Below are 17,071 nucleotides of genomic sequence, written 5' to 3'. Positions count from 1 at the left end.
ACAGAGAGTTCTCCGAGCCCACATTTTACAGCCCCATATAACTGCGAGTAACGGGTCCCAAGGCCTCTTGCCCTGGGTGACCGAGCAGTAGCTCCCGCTGCAGAGACCCCATGATGGATTGCACCTCCTTACTACTTAAACAAACACAACAATACTGGCCAGCGGGAGAGCAGAGACAATTACTACGACGAAACGCCACACGACACAACACAGTGACCAAATTCACGGAACGCTCGTAAAGAATAGCTGTTATTTATGGATGTACGCAACACTTGTTTGTATTAGAATATTCGATTAATTGATGTATTTAATTAAGGAATTAAGTTCAAGGTTTCTGTTTCGATTTTGATTGATGCGAGGTTATCGGAGCAGTTTGAAGAACAAAGAATCTTCATTTTAATGGTTTGAGTAGTGATTCATAATGTGACCTCATAATAACAAAATCCTCTAATTAAGTTAAGCTACGATTATATCTTAGTTGAAGGAAAAGCTAAGCTGTTGCTATATCTTAGTCGAAATGTTTAAACAATTGAGACAGTACACAAAATGTACCTAAAATATAAACTATAGCAGTAACCACAGCATTAACAATGAACTATATAGTTCAAACACAAATTGACATTATTGTGATTCGATCAAATGAACAACTTCCGTCACTAGCTGTCTCACACAACGGAATATTTCGGTACAGTCATAATAACTTATATTCGTATAACATTGCACCATTAAACCGATCGATGTTGATCTAAATTACTTCACCGCTGTCATTATAGCCAGCAGCAATTTGTCACTCCCACGCAACAAAAACTTGTTAATATTTTGAAAACGGACACCATTTCATTAATTATATTTAGGCCGTTCGTTATTTCTAACGTCTCAATAAGCAACAAAAAAACTCTTGATTATCTATTAATGATATTTAATAGCCAAAACTTATATTAAAACCGTGTGATTTATAACACACGCTGTATATCCAATGACTAAATTACCATAATCCGTTCATTACTATAAAATTATATTTTTTTAATTTGCAACATTTTGTTGAATATTTGATGAATGGCGCGTAAAATGTAATAAGTTATTTCAAGATGGAGAATGTATAATATACTAGCTCTGACGACTAGTTTGTGAGTGAACAAAAAAAGAGGAAGACGTTGTTTTTGGACTTCATCATATTATTATAAGAATGGAATCAATTCATAACAGATTGTCGTTATTAGGAAGAGGAGTGCATTCATCAAAACATCTAATTAAAATCAATATCCTGGTGCCTTTTAAGCACATAAGTTGGTGAAATAACTTATTTGAAATGTGTTTTGTATTTAAATTCCTATATCTAGTATTTTTATCTATCTACGCCACTCATTGTTAAAACACAATGGCCGAACCTTAATTGCAATGCATAATATAAAAACAAACAATATCGCGAATATTTCGAACCGTTGCCATATTTTAATGCCCGGAAATATCATACATTTTTATAAGCATTAAGACTTCATCCTAAAAAAGGTTTAAAACTGAGAGCCTCATATCTCAATCACTATAAGTTGTATACAAGCTGTCGGAGCTCAGATTGTCCCCATGTAACCAATCAAGTTATTTTCCTTTTAACTCTTATAAAACTAGACAATACGTTTATTAGTGATATGGCAATCACGTATGCAACAAAGACACACAAATATGTGACAGGAAGAAAGATTACGGCACTCTATCAAGCGATCTGACAACAGAGTTGAATTCTTACGTTTTGTCCTGTCATTGTCCCTCGTAAAACTTGGGACAAAGCGGGAAGAAGCGTGTAATGCTGCTCATAAAACAATAAACCACCCACCGGAGGGTTAGAGCGTGGCTATTCAACGTACGCAGCATGAACTAAACGCGCCTATTGTCAGCTGTCAAAATCATAAAATGGCGCGAGAAAAAGCGCGCCAATTTTGACGTTTCGACGTAATTAAATAAACATTTTTTTGTTGTTATTAGCTTCTCTTACGTAGTCTATACTTTATTATATAATAAAGTCACTTATAAATGATTTTTGCAGAGTAAAATTGTTTTAAAAGAAATTGATGCAAAACTTTTAACTACATTATAAGAGTGTAAAATATATTATACGGCGGGTTTTCCATCTTCTAGCATTCAATAAAACCGAAAAACAAACGTTTTACTATATTTGTTTTTAATAAAGTTAATTATAATCGAGTTTTTGTTTGTTTAGCAGACATTGATATGACATGCGAGACCATAATAATTATGAGTCAAACGGTCGTTGACCTCGCTATGGGTAACTTATGATAGGGAAAATAAATATAGATAAAAATATAAATTAATAAAATAACTGTAAACCAGCTTTGTTTACAACACGGTTAAACATAAAAGAAATACTCATACACACGGAATATTTTATTATTTAGAATTGTCCTTGTCTCGCAGGGACTTTTACAATCATACAAATAACGGACACAAAGTACAACCAGACCTGAAACAACTAAACTATTCGTGGATCGCGCAAATATTTGTATGACAAATAGTTCGTCGTTCGTCACCGTGTAGAAATCAAACCCGCGACCTCTCGGCACACTGGTAGCGGCGTGGCGAACACCTTCGCCACTGTGCCACGCACAGCCAGCATAGTGGACTCAAATCCTTACCCCTCCTTAATTACAGGAGGAGTCTCCCGCCATGAAGTCAGATAGTAAGGGACAATTTTATCTACATCCGTTTACGACCATTGTCATTGTCATATGAGAACACATGTATCAAAAATTTTATGTAAATTTATAAAAAGCTTTGTAAAACATGCATAACTTACGTGACTAATATCATATGGACCTTAATATAAAGTAAAATGTTGTTATTTCAAAATAATAATTGCCCGCCTCAATTTGACCTAGTATCAATAATCGCCTAGATCTTAACAGCAATTAAACTCAACTTACAAAACAGTGCAACTTTCTCCCGACATCGACTAAACGACACAGTCGACTATTTATCAAGCGGCATCGATTCTATCGATACAATCGACTCACTAATGAATCGATAAACATCTGCGGGAACGACTAAAGTGTTTCACAATCACACGTTTAGAAAAAAAGAGTTTATCAGTATTATTTGCTTAGTACTTACTTGTAACCGGCGGTCCTGTATGACAAGATGTGTGGATGTGAATGAAGCAAGGGTATATAGTTTGTAAGGATCCTACCAAGTGGCGTTCTCTGGTCTCTGTCTACCCCTTTGGGAGAAGGCGTGATTTTGTGTATTAATGCATGTGTTATACTTGTTTTTATTGATTGAAACTTAATGAACAGTAGTGGCACATAAGCGGACTTAATGCATCATGGCGTTATATTCTAATTAAATATAACTAGTTAAACCGTGCGTCTCTTCTCGTCATAGATACATCCAGTATTCCAGCAAAAATAGGGGTAGATTTTTATTAAATAGAATAACGAAATTGATAGTTACTAGGCTAATTAATTGTCTAAATTTTACACGTTCGACCACTTCCGCGAGAGAAGAATACACATACTATTACGATTTCAATATGACAAGCTTTTTTACACATCTTGTTCCTTAACTCGTGCCTAAAACGTTTTTTTTCGGAACTTAAACGGTAAAAATCCTTTTAACTATAACGCACCGTAAACACAAAAACCATATACAAGCCACATCTAGAAATGGAGTCATCCAAAGTCGATCTCAACAAATTGACGAACGACACGAAATAAATCTATTAAATGGCGGAGATACGATTATTATTATTTTAATGTTATTATATATTATTATTATAATCTCGGAGGCTGTATTTATGGCCGTGTTTAATCCCTTTTGATACGCCGCTTATGAGATAAGGCGCAACGTTTAGAAACGAAACAGATTTAAGTGTAACTTTTACACTGTAAAGAATTTGTATGATATCAGGCTTTTAAAAAAATGATATTTGGATTGTAAGGCCAGTTGTGGAGCTTTAGTAAGTGTTGGATGAACTAGTAGATAGATGGTGACAACAATTGTATGTAAAAATCACTCATTCAAAATTGACGAAAGTGGCTGTAAATCATATAATTTAATAATCTTAAAGATATTTAGTTCTCCGACCGTGTAAATGAAAAAGCATTAGACAACTAGATAAGCCATCGGTTTTTTTAATGTACACTTTATAATAAATAGGTGTTTGTTTTATTTTTTTCTTTTAGACTATGAGCATAAACAGTTCTAAGAACTCACATTAAACTCTGTCTGACTGTTAAAGAAGCAAGTTAATAATTAAAACCGCAAATCCATTTGTATCACACTAACACTTTAAAAGCGTATGTTCACCCCGTGCCCGTTCACCCTAACGAGGTGTAAGCAGAGTGATATACGCGGGGATATATCGGCGACAATTTATTTATACGAGAAAATCTTATTTCCTCACACTACAAACACTAACCAAAACCACACCCTAACAGTAAAGCAATAAAGCCCAAAATCATTTAACTCTCAAATTGAAGATCGATTTAAAAATTTGACCGAAGGATTTTAGACTTTTTCAAAAGGTAGTAAGGTGGTTTTTTGTGTGTGAAGGTTTTCAAAGGCTTCCCGGTCATTGTAGGCTCCTTGCTGAGCCGAGATGATTACAAAAGGTATAAATAATTCGCACTTGAAGCAGTGCGCGCATATTACATGTCACTGCGCAAATGTGCGCATTTTTACAAGACATCTTATTAATACTGTACACTCCATGTTAGGGTCATGATTATTGCAAGGTTTTATACAAGACAAGTTTCATAAGTATTTTCATTTATAAATGCAGGTTTGGCGCAGTGGTTAACGTGGTTCGCTGCAATAACCGTAGCACCGCGTGTGGTGGTCCAATCCCACCCGAATCAAATATTTGTGTGATGAACACGAGTATCTGTTCTGAGCCTAGTCTAGCCTAGTTTTGGATCAAATGACCGTGTGTAAACAGGCCAATGATAGGTATATTCTTTTTTAATAAAACTGATTACAATTCTACCATAATACGCATGTATTCTACAAACTCAAGAATGCCGCTTGTTTTCGCTGCAAACTTTTAATGCAATCTACATTTGACTTAATTATCATCACAGTTATAATATTATAATGCAGGTGTTTATACAAAGTTCAACAAGCTTCTCAACCTTCTTTGACGACGATTTAAACCGTTTCTTCGCAAATCACAGTAAGTGTTAACTTATTGTGCTACTCTCTCTCTCTTCCATGCTATGAATTCCATATGGTAGTGGGGTCAGCCTTCATGGTCTTTCTCCTCCACTTCGCTCTGTCCTAGACATCGTCTTCGGAAACCTCACCTCAGTTCTACGTAGTATTTAATAGTCAATCTATAAAAAGATCCCAGAAAACAATAAAACTGATCACCTGTGAACCACAATCGTACAAAACAAAACAATTTACATCAAACCACCTTTATTTACGCACAATGAAACCCATAGCTTATATAATTAAACCTGACATATACACATCGCTTCAAAAACCCGGGTTGTAAAGCGAAAACCCGTTTTAAAGGAAGTTGAAACTCGACGCATATCCGACGCGGGTTTGTAGGCGGGGGGTTAGGCTGAGATCAAACGTGCCGCGGCGAGGCCACGCCCCCTCCGCCTTGTGCGCGCACACCGACAACCCTTTCACCGCTCGATGTTGTTCAAATAATGTGTTTCTTTTGTTTACTTTGGTTATCAGGTTACGTTTCGTTATGTTAGGCTCTGACTAACTTGTGTTGTTACTAGACAGTTATGTTATGTTGCCTGCTGGACTAAATGTTTGTAGACAATTTTCCTTATATTAGGCTCTTTCCCTTATATTCTAAACTCATCATCTCTGGGCTGTGTTCATCTATTTCAGTTCTTCTAGTAGCGTTACGCAACATTCATACTTCACTAGTCTAAGCTTTTAATTAAGCACATATAGTTTTACATTTGCCACTAATATACGCTTCTAATGCAAGTGAAGAAACCAGAATTTTTTTCAAGAAAGTTTATAATCAAGGAAAGCTCTCGGTTTCAGATACCTAAGTGTACTTACTTTTATAAAAATATGAAGGAATGCAAAATAGAATGCCTGTGTGATAAACAATCTTATTGCACGGCTTCCACTAATTTGAGACTCAGTGTCTCAAATTAGTGTAAGTTAAAAAACATTAATTTGAGACACTGAGTCTCAAATTAGTGTTTTTGCGTAATTAGTGACATAATTTTTATATCAAAAACCTTTTCAATATTAAAGAAAGACAGGTGAATTATACTGGCGGCCGTCGGGCACCTATGAAGAGATTCAGTATGGGGCGGCGCGGCCGCTTAGTGGTGCTTATCGTAGTACGTCCGTGCTTCGGGGGGCACGTTATAAAGATGTCCCAGTGGTCATCTAATAAGATAGTAGTCAGATAGTAGTATCTGAGGCATGTCAAAAGTCTTTCGGCTTCAACAACTTTGACTACAAACCATACTACCAATACCAATCCATTCTACTGCAATTATAATTATTAATGCGCTTTGGCTGTAACATTATTCAGATTTATCAGAAAGAAGATTGAAGACCACGTTACACGTTGTAGGTATGGTAGCGAATAGTGAGTGGCGGTGATCTATGCCCGATAGGAAAGAAAACGTGATCTTATATAGGTATGTAAGTTTCAAGACCCATAGACTGTTTCTTTTAAAACAACCCTTAATAGGCGGAAAAAAAAGGAACTATAAGTAGACTAGCAGAGCTGGTCTATAAACTAGTAAATAAATGGTTTTTAAAAGTGTATCGCCTACAAATATGGCGTGATAAAACATGTATAATAACAAATGCAAGCGGGCGAGGTGCGCGTGCGCCGGCCGTTAATTGGCGAGGTCAGGAGCCGCGCGCCTAATCTTGTTACAGTTGTTACTGCGACATCTGCCACTATTGTAGGGTCAAACAATTGACTCGCACAACGTACTCCTACACTGTCTACTAGCATGACACCTTTTGAATACATGTAACTATGTTAAGTATTAGAGCTGAAGCTATGTTCTCAACTGAAATTGTTCAACATTTGACATGTTTTTCATGCTATGCATTGCAAAGTGGGGAGGAGAAGCCTTAAGCAAGTCTTGGACTTAAGAGGAATGTTAAGAATGTCTTGCCTACAACCAACGGTACTACACATCTGGCCTTGATATCATACATTTTATACTACCCACTGTAATCTTTGCCGAAACGTCCAGTAGACCAAAATAAAGTAAATAACCCACGATCGTGTAAATGTAATATTAGATCTAAGTTCTACGGCTACAACTAGCAGCACATATCCTATTGAATTGCATTAGAAATCGGCACAAAACAAAGAGACTGCTTGAAACGATCATAACAGCATTATGCCGCTGAATGGCTTAGCCTTACAATGTAGGTAACCCTACACCTCTGCCCATCCCGCCGACACGAGGCTTTATAGTTTTTATCAAAGATACACACCGCTTTTTAAATCGACTGCCTCCGTGGCGCAGTGGTTAAGGTCACCACGCCGCTACTATTGCGTCGGGAAGTTCGATTACCACACGGAACAATTATTTGTGCGATCCACTAATAACCCAACCACAAACTGTCTCGGGTCTAGTTGTACTTTGTGTCCGTTGTTTGTATGTTTGTAAAAGTCCCAGCGACACAAGAGGCAATTCATTCTTAGTGCGGGAGTTGTCTTTTAAAAAAATGGTATTACTCAATCAAATGGCCTAACAGTTTAACAGAATAATGGTAAATGTATGTACATTAATTTGACCGATTCGTTTTAAAACGCTTTCTAGTCAGTTAGAGGGCTGTTGGTAGTTTATAATATCGTCCCCGTAGAGCGAAAAGTCATTAACTCGAGTTAATGATTTCTTTTTTTATGACACCATTGAAATCGCCATATTTTTCTCTAATTTTCTGTCTAATCCTCATACCTGTAGCTATTATAGTTTTTGTTTTATAGAATGTGAAAATTAACCAGGTCAACCCTTTTGAGCTGAAAATAAAATGAGCAAATTAACTAATTTTAGTTAATTAATATTCATTTCTTAGGATTGTATCTAACCCCTACTTAAAAAATACCTAAAACGACTTAATTACTTTTCCCTTGAATTATCTTTGCATATTAAAATTATTATTACCAATTGTAAAATCACTAAATGGATTTAGTTATTTTTCACATCGGTACACGCATTTCATACTGCGTTAAAAATCACTAACTCTGAACAAAAATTAACTAACTCGAAATTATGTTACATATTTAAAAAATAAAAGAGATAGGTTACTGCAATCGTAAGTTATGAATTTTTATATTTTTAAAAACTTTGAACAGCCATATCTCAAAACAAGGTTTTTCGAGTTAATGACTTTTCGCTCTACGGGGACGATATGAAGGTATTAGATTATTTACAATAGTAGCCGGGAGTTTTGTAATGTTGCAGTTTGAAGTGCGTCGGCGTCACGGCGACGGCTTTAATTTAATATAATATTCGTTTTTTATTTGAATGAATTTTATTATCTCCTTTCATTGGGCAATATTTAATTATATTATATTTGACAGATCGTCTTTCTCGAGTTTTCATTCATTTAAATAGTTCGACAACTTAGTAGAGAGGTTTGGCGTGACCGTATTTGAATGAAGAATTCGGTGGTTTTCCAAAATAAAGTAGCTTCGTCAAACATACAACCGCCGATTGTATAAACCTGCAATTGCCTTTCATGCAAGGCTCTCGACTAAGTTGTTGGATTGTAACTTTATACATATTTGTAAACAATATTTCGACAGGTAATAATATAATGTAAGGAGAATAAGTAAAAAAGCAATTGTTTAAAATATAAAACTTCATAATTAAAAAACCTACCCATACAAAACTAAACTGACCTAATTTATAAACCATTTAAATTTTGTATTCAGTGCGTATTTTCCTCCCTAAAGTTGTGACCCCTAACATAACGGTAACTGTAAAACAAGAGATGTTATTTATATTAGAGCTTGTTATTCAGTAACAAGCTGTCTTACGCTTGCACAAAACATATCATGTTACTACCCCGCTTCAAATGTAAAACTATTTCTACTAAAATATTTTATTCGTAAATATGTAATAAACACTTTTAGCAAGTAATGTTTACTAATCAAAAGAAAATAATTATAAACTGTAATTGTATACCTAAATAAATAATTGATTAATGTAAATGAAACGATACCAAAACGTAAAAATATGCAACGATACTTTTGAAAAAAACGTTTTTACAAAAATCTTTTTACAAACGTTGTTTATTCTTGTTATTTTTGTTCTGGTTTTCGGTTTTGAGTAAACAGATATTATTTCAGTGTTGTTTGTGCAGTAACACTAAGAACGTTACAATAATATTACAAAACACAACTCAAACAACAGTGGCTCGACTCAGTATCAGTATTACGTTACACATCCTCGCTTCCCGTCAACTGTGATGTGTTACATGCCTTGAACGCTCACCCATCTTGTTTCACTTTGTTATGAATAAAAATAATATCGCACTTTTTGTTTATGGAGAAAAAACTGAGGTTTGTAAAAAGTTTCAGTGGTGTGTTTAGTAACGCCATCTAATGGGCAGTAGCTGAACTAAATATTAGAATAACGTTTACCTTAATAGTTAATACGTCTGATTACTATTGTTCAATAAGTATATTTGCTATGAAATAAACTATTAAATATAATTGATGCAAAACAAATAAATAAAACCTTATTATGTGAGGTGCCTGCACTCGTTCATTCAATCTCAGTCAATCCTATTATTGGACATTACTTTTCACTGTAAATTCGTTCAACCATATTCGACACCTTTAGTAGTGCTTACACTTGACATGTTCATTCTAAATATTAACACAATAACATTCCCACGATTGAAAAACTGATTTTATTCAGAAAATCACTGATGTGGAATAATCCAAGTGACTCGTTGACATCTCGTATTGTGCCCTTTGTTACATTTGAAGTTTCGATATTTAACAGTTAAATCTATTTCCCTTTTTGCAAGGTGTTTTAGTTAAATCCCTTCTGGATATTTTGAAGCCCAGTCCAGCCAAAACAAGCTTCTTGACACATATCTTTATTTTTATGCACTCAGTACTTATTTATTATAAGGTTATGTTATGTACTAAGCGGTTATTTCGTTAAAAAGTGAACGTAGTTAACATTAATACAATAGTGAACGTAATTGAGTACAGAAAAATATGAAGAGCTATTAATTTGACGCTGCAGCAATGCTCTGTCAACTTTTGTACATGTGCTGACATCTAGTGTAACTCATATGTAACATTTTACTACCGACATCTAGTGCCAAATAGCAAATAACTGTAAAGATGTGTACTACATGTAATGCTTTAGACGGTCATCAGCAGAGGGCGCTAAACAAAATTTGAAAAAAACCGAAACAGATAATGTACATCGCTAATGCCATGGACCATTACCCAAATATTATCAAGTCAGTAAACGAATTTCGTTTAAATTTAATCATCAATCCTAACGTAAACAAAATAAGACACAATTTCGACCGGCCGGCGCGCGGTGTTCTAATTTTAGACATCGCGTGCACAGTGCACCTCACTTAAGCCATTGAACTTGAAATTTTATAGGTGTGTGGAGACAATTTACAAAGTACTTGTGATAACCGTATTGTCTCGTTATTTCACTTCAGTCAACAACGAGCGGGCGACGTTATCACACAGCCGATATAAAATATTCATGCAATAATGGAAGTAAATTTTACGGATAAAGTAGTTCTCATAACCGGTGCGAGTGCGGGCATCGGGGAAGCTACGGCGCTGTTGTTTGCGAAGCTTGGAGCCAAGCTGTCTATAGTGGGAAGAAATGAAGAGAACTTGAAAAGCGTCGCGGAACGCTGCGAGCGGGAAAAAGGCCTGAAGCCACTCGCGATTGTCGCTGATCTTGCAACTGATGAAGGAGTTGAGAGAACTGCTAAGGAAACTATTGAGCACTATGGAAGGTAGGAAACAAAAACTAAACTATCAGTGATTAATTAGCTATCGTCCGATAAATTCGTCGATAAGTTAATATTGACGTTTAATGACAGTTAATTTCTAGTAGTTATTATAACTAGTGAAAACGTCAAACTCATCTGACGTAACGCAACAGATAACATAAGAATTAACTTTAAACATTTAATTTACACATTGCATTATGTAGGTACAGGAAAAATTATCTTTAAACGACTACCAAAGGCGTCTAAAGGTTAACGATTAATCAACAATCCTGTTTTCGATTGTTTAGTAATATATACATATAAGGTACACTTACCTACCTACAAAAAGTAATTAAACTTATATTTTTAGAATCTAAGAACAATACGGACACTATCATTTATCATCCATGCATTTCTTCTTGTATTACTTAGGTAGGTGCATAAGTGCATACATATTATTTTGTAGATATTAATTTATTATCTCCGAGTCAAAACAAATTAGGTATCATTTTATTTATATTTGTACAGTTGATAAAGAATTCAACAATGTTTTCGTTAATATAATGATATTCAAAAATATCTTTGCCTGCAAAGTTATCAACTTGAAGACTCAATTTATCAGAAAGAACAATCATTTGGTAATTTAGTTAAATAAGTGCGTGACTCAGCTACGTTTTGACACGAAGATTACTATGTCCCTACATTATTATATTATCTAAACACACAAAACGTTTTCATAATGTCTAAGCTTCATAAGCTCCCCCATACAACTTTAAACAAATAATATTATATTATATGAGAATGAACACTATTAAATATTTTACCTGGAATGTCTTGACGATTCGGCGCAGGTCACACTGGCCCGCGACGCAAGTTCTTGCTGGACTACACTTGCTCAGCTCAATCTTAAAACTATAGTTCGTTAACTTAGTTGAGAGGTTTTGTATGAATGATTTATCAAAAGTATGATTAATAATAAATTGTGTGTTTGTCCGCTTCACAAGCCGGCGAGCCACTGACGTTCTGAAATCTTAATTTGGTTACCCGCCGCGAACTTTTATCTACCAAGTTGTTGAACTACAAGACTATTTGACATTTATGTCAGAAAAAACAACAAAATATTGAAGTATTGAACCTGTTTTACGTTTCAAGATGCGAAAGGAAATGTTTATACCAGAGATCTTGCGAACTGTTTGTGCATTACTATGTTCGCAATTTGTCTGTTCACCTATGGGACCATTCTCTAGCACTTTTAACTTATATTGCACTTATTTATAACTAAATGTAACCCCATTAATATATCACTGCTGGGCAAGGTGCTCCTCCCATAATGAGTGAGGATTTACGCCTTGAGTCTGGGGAGTTTGGTGTTTGGGGAATTCTCGGGCATGCAAGGTCGCATCACGATTATTCACGATGTTTTCCTTCACCGTTGCAACATGTGATCACTATTTCTGATACACACATAACTTAGAAAAGTTTGTTTCGTTTTTTTTCGCAATGGTATTGGCGTGGCGACCTAAAAACCACTGCGCCTCGGGTTCGAAACGTCAAACGTCTGCTTTCACAGCTCTATTTTTTTTACTTTTTTAACCCATTATTGTCCCTCTGCAGCCAAGAGTCTCCTCGCAAACGAGTGGTAGGGGTATGGGCTTGGCCTCTATATTAAAAAAGAAGTAATGAAACTGCTCCTTGTTTTCAGACTGGACGTGTTAATAAACAACGCCGGTATAAGCGCGCGCACGTGCATCCAGCGCGCCGACATGGCGACGTTCGACGCCGTGTTCGCGCTGGACGTGCGCGGCGTGTACAACCTCACGCGGCTGCTCGTGCCGCGCCTCATCGAGACCAAGGGGAACATCGTCAACGTGTCCAGCATCTCTGCCACTGTCGTCGCCGTCGGCAGCTTGCCTTATGGCATGGCTAAGGTATGTCTTAGGCATTAAAACCGGCTTTTTTTATGCACTTTACGAATTTATTCAATGAGCAACGCCATCTATCGGTGTATGACTGAACTAGCTAGCTATTAGCATGACTTTAATTGCACTTTCGCGGATTAGAAAGAACTATTCCCAATGTGGGAACTGGTTGATAGTGAACTTTCCAAAAGTAAAATGTTAATTGAATGATAATTGTTTGCAGGCGGCGTTGGATCATTTCACGAAGCTGATCGCGTTGGAGCTGGCGCCTAAAGGAGTGAGGGTCAATGCCGTCAGTCCAGGACTTACTGTAAGTTACGTTAACCATGAACCATCGATACAATATTTAATATACATATTGAGAAGAGACTGTTTCTGTCTGAATATAATGTGAGACTGTATGTACTGACTAGCTGAGTGGCGTAAAGACAACGCCCACACTAAGAATTACTTTTGTGTCGCGGGGACTTTTACAAACATGCAAGCATCGGAAACAAAGTACAAACAGACCCGAAGCAACTATTTGTGCATCGCACAAATAATATAATTGTTCCGTGTGGGAATCGAACCCATGGCAATTAACCACTGCGCCACGGAGGCAGTCAAAATTGCCAGAAAACCGAATAAACTTCTTTCCTTAAAATTTCAGGTGTCAAAAATCGTAACCCGCATGACAGGGTGCTCTGAAGAAGAATATCAAGCTTGGCTAGCGAGGGCTACGAAAGTGGTGCCGATGGGAGAAGTGTGTGTGGGGCTGGACATTGCCAAGATGATCGCGCACATCGCCAGCGACGACATGAGCCGCCTCGTCACCGGCACCATCGTCCAGGTCGACGGGGGCCTCCAGTTCGGTACTCCAGGCACCTTTATTGCTGAACAGATGAAGTGAATAAGTGTACTAGAAAATGATGCTTTGTGAAAGCAAGAGTCGGTATTATTGACAGTAAATAATAAAATGTTACCAGAATGAATATTGTTCAGTTCTCATTATTTTCCTAGTTTTACGACACACTTTTTATTATTACTTTTTCATTATTTTGTTCATATAGATTACTTACTACTACTGACTTTGATGATCATATTGAATGTGACACGAGACATGCATTCTGCACACAAATTTTAGCATTGACATACCTACATACCTACCTATTTTAATACAAATTTTAATTTTATCCTCGTGGCCTCTTACTGGTCGTGTTCCACTTACCCAGCCGAACGAATGATAGAAAGAAGTTTTATAGATACAATAAGAAAACTTGAATTATGTAGGGAATGTGTTATAAACTTAAGTGGAATCTATTGGCAGTCAAAATAACTACAATAAAAATCGTAGATTAATTTCTTACTGCTAAACGTCGTTTAATACCGTACATTATAACAATTTAATTTTTTGTAGTTTGCTGTCTGTCATAAACATTTTTAGAAATAATTGACATACTCCGGCAATCACTTCACTTTTAAAAACTCCTATTATTTGCGGTACCTGCACTCTTTCATTCAATCGCTATCCTAATATTGGACATTACTTTTCACTGTAAATTCGTTCAACCATATTCAACACCTTTAGTAATACTTACACTTGACATGTTCATTCAAAATATTAACACAATAACATTCCCACGATTGAAAAACTGACTTTATTCAGAAAATCACTGATGTGGAATAAACCAAGTGACTTGCTGACATCTTGCTTTGTGCCCTTTGTTGTATTTGAAGTTTCGACATTTAATTCTCAAATCAATTAGTTTTAATTATAATCTGCTTATAAAGCTTTTATGCTTTTGCAAGGTGTTTTAGTTAGCGACATGTACCTACACCTACCTATGTTATATTTGAAGCCTAGTTCAGTAAATAGGTACCTACATGTTTTTTGACACCTTAGGTACTCATTTACTACAAGATTGTACGTACCTATTTCTAATTTGGTTTAAACCCCAATAATAGTAGAACGTTAAACTTGTTACAAGAACAATAAAAAGAAAAGTAATAACAAATAAATGTTACGGTAATAATGTTTGTGAATTTCAGGTACTGACATCTATTTTACATTATAAATAGTATGTAACTTTTTTTAAGTGACACCTATTGTCCAATAGCATCAGACTATAAGAATGACCAAAATTGTAATGCTTTTTTTTAAATCAATAGATGGCGTTCAACAAAATATTAAAAAGAAAACATTGGTCACCACCATCGCTGCATTTTGGTGCTTCAGGGAACTTTACAGCTAAAAATAATATATATGAAGTGTAGTTTAAGAAATATTATTAATTAAATAAATAACATTGGAAAACTGACACATAGTCATATCTTTCCAAACTAAGCAAAACTTGTACTATGGTAACTAAATAACTTGAAATAACTGATAAACATACTTATATATTTCTAATTACATATTTATATAGATAAATTTACAACCAGGCTCAAAAGACTACTCGTGCTCATCACACAAAAATTTGTCCCTGGTAGGATTGGAACCCACCTCACGCGGCGCTACGATTATGATGCGCACGTTAACCACAGAGTCAGTAATTATTAGGTATGATTTTATACGAGTGAATATATATTTTCTAACTGCGTCATATCTATTTATATAGTGCAAATTTATTTTATTCTTAAGATTTGTACTTTTTTCAAGGGCACTAATGTGGCTAGGTATTTCTAATTTTGATGTCTGATCAATAGTTCCAAATATAAACGCGTTCAGATAAACTTTATTATTGGGCATTTGATATTATAATTAATCTCTTTATTATTTTGAAATTAATTACTACCTAGTCTACTGACGTGGGTATTAATATTATGACGTGCTTACTGTTTGAAGATCACATCTAACGCAAGACCAGACATGCATCTTGCATACAAATTAAAACATTAACATAACACCGACCTATTAAAAAATCTTTCAAAATAAGGTTATTTTATTGTCCATACCTTTTTATACTTATTTAAAGAATACCTATATTTAGCTATTAATAATACGACTGCTAAAAACAAGCATGTCGCGTCGGACTAAAAAAAATATTCAAGTTTTTAATCAGGTAAGTAATTAATTATGGAAGGCGAGGTCAAAGACCTACGTGTCTGCAAATAGCCGAATAAGCCGTAGTCAGTTAAAGCCCTCGGTCTTGTGTCTCACCTGACTTCTTACCAGTCGTTTCGGTTCTTCTGCCGAGTTGAAAGTGATGGAAAACAGTGTAAACACTCAAATTATATCTACTCAACATTTAAGTACAATAAATACTGTCTGGCAGGTGACCTTATCAATAAAAAATAAGGAAAATGAGAAGGTCAAGGTCTTTTAAAGAACAGATTACGGAGATGATTGTGTTAGTGAAAGGTACATGTTTAGCTTTTGACTTGAGAGCCCATTACCAAGTGCCAGCTTGTAGCCCACTGAAACTTTAACCACTGTTCTCTCGTTTCTCTCGTTTCTCTCGTGATCTTTCTACTATCGCCCTCTCCTTTATTACTTCAAACGCTTTAGTTTCCTATGCTCTATGTTCCCCATCGGCAGTAGCATATAATCTTATGGGTTATAGTATCCGAATCTGTATCGTATAAGTTGTTCAAGGCACCCAATTTTTTGACATGGCATAACAGCTGTTATTATAATTATCAAAAACCAGGATTGCTTTGTACGAGGGAACGAAGACGCCCAATTTAAATACTGGCACCCTACTGTCAAGTCGTTGGTATGTGCCACTGTGTAAGAGCGTCTTATGAGGAAAGTGAAATGTTTAGCCAAAATAAAGCAATTCTTCTTAGATAGGTACTGATTACTGTAGAAATTACGAAAGATAATAAATATGTATTTAAGAAAACAGGGCAGACACTTATCAAGACTTTTTTTGCAAAAAACATTCAACTTTGTAGATATAAATTATACAGGTTGTTTTCTTTTTCAAAATATAATTTCAAAATATTGTAAACCATTTTCTGTTGTTGTGACTTTACTTATTTAACGAACTTTCAATTAACTAACAAATGTAACGAATCTACATGACTATTACACGCACAATTGGATCCCTACATAAGTTATACACCTATTATTTAGTCAATTTATAATTTTAAAACACTTTTTCCCTAAAAAGTAACACAACCTTTACAACACGTGAGCTGACGAGACATATTTACTATTTAAATACCTGTTATCTTTGAATACATTACAAGCGATCTTTTATAAGCGTCGCGACGAA

General features: G+C 35.5%; 2 protein-coding genes across 2 annotated transcripts in view; one reads left to right on the top strand and one right to left on the bottom strand.

The window, feature by feature from the left end:
- The window catches only part of LOC142975546 (uncharacterized), a 47,955-nt gene extending 35,847 nt beyond the window's left edge, over nucleotides 1–12,108 (bottom strand). Inside the window, exon 1 of the mRNA XM_076118465.1 lies at nucleotides 11,778–12,108. The gene's annotated coding sequence lies outside the window, so the exon portion shown is untranslated. The remainder of the gene's footprint in view (nucleotides 1–11,777) is intronic.
- On the top strand, nucleotides 10,432–13,843 carry LOC142975547 (3-oxoacyl-[acyl-carrier-protein] reductase FabG-like). The gene is made up of 4 exons (XM_076118470.1): nucleotides 10,432–10,977; nucleotides 12,656–12,881; nucleotides 13,096–13,182; nucleotides 13,522–13,843. Exons 1-4 carry the CDS (start codon nucleotides 10,724–10,726, stop codon nucleotides 13,759–13,761), a joined length of 807 nt encoding a protein of 268 aa, XP_075974585.1. The 5' UTR covers nucleotides 10,432–10,723; the 3' UTR covers nucleotides 13,762–13,843.
- Nucleotides 13,844–17,071: the final 3,228 nt, after the last annotated feature.

This window comes from Anticarsia gemmatalis, chromosome 9 (genome assembly GCF_050436995.1).
Source record: "Anticarsia gemmatalis isolate Benzon Research Colony breed Stoneville strain chromosome 9, ilAntGemm2 primary, whole genome shotgun sequence".
Taxonomy (NCBI): Eukaryota; Metazoa; Arthropoda; class Insecta; order Lepidoptera; family Erebidae; genus Anticarsia; species Anticarsia gemmatalis.
The sequence above is the reverse complement of the archived record's forward strand: the minus strand, read 5'-3'. Positions and strand labels throughout refer to the sequence as shown.

Coding starts and splice junctions, on each gene's coding strand:
- LOC142975547 (XM_076118470.1), top strand. CDS start 10,724: ATGGAAGTAAATTTTACGGATAAAGTAGTTCTCATAACCGGTGCGAGT. Junction 10,978..12,655: donor ACTATTGAGCACTATGGAAG/GTAGGAAACAAA, acceptor CCTTGTTTTCAG/ACTGGACGTGTTAATAAACA. Junction 12,882..13,095: donor TGCCTTATGGCATGGCTAAG/GTATGTCTTAGG, acceptor AATTGTTTGCAG/GCGGCGTTGGATCATTTCAC.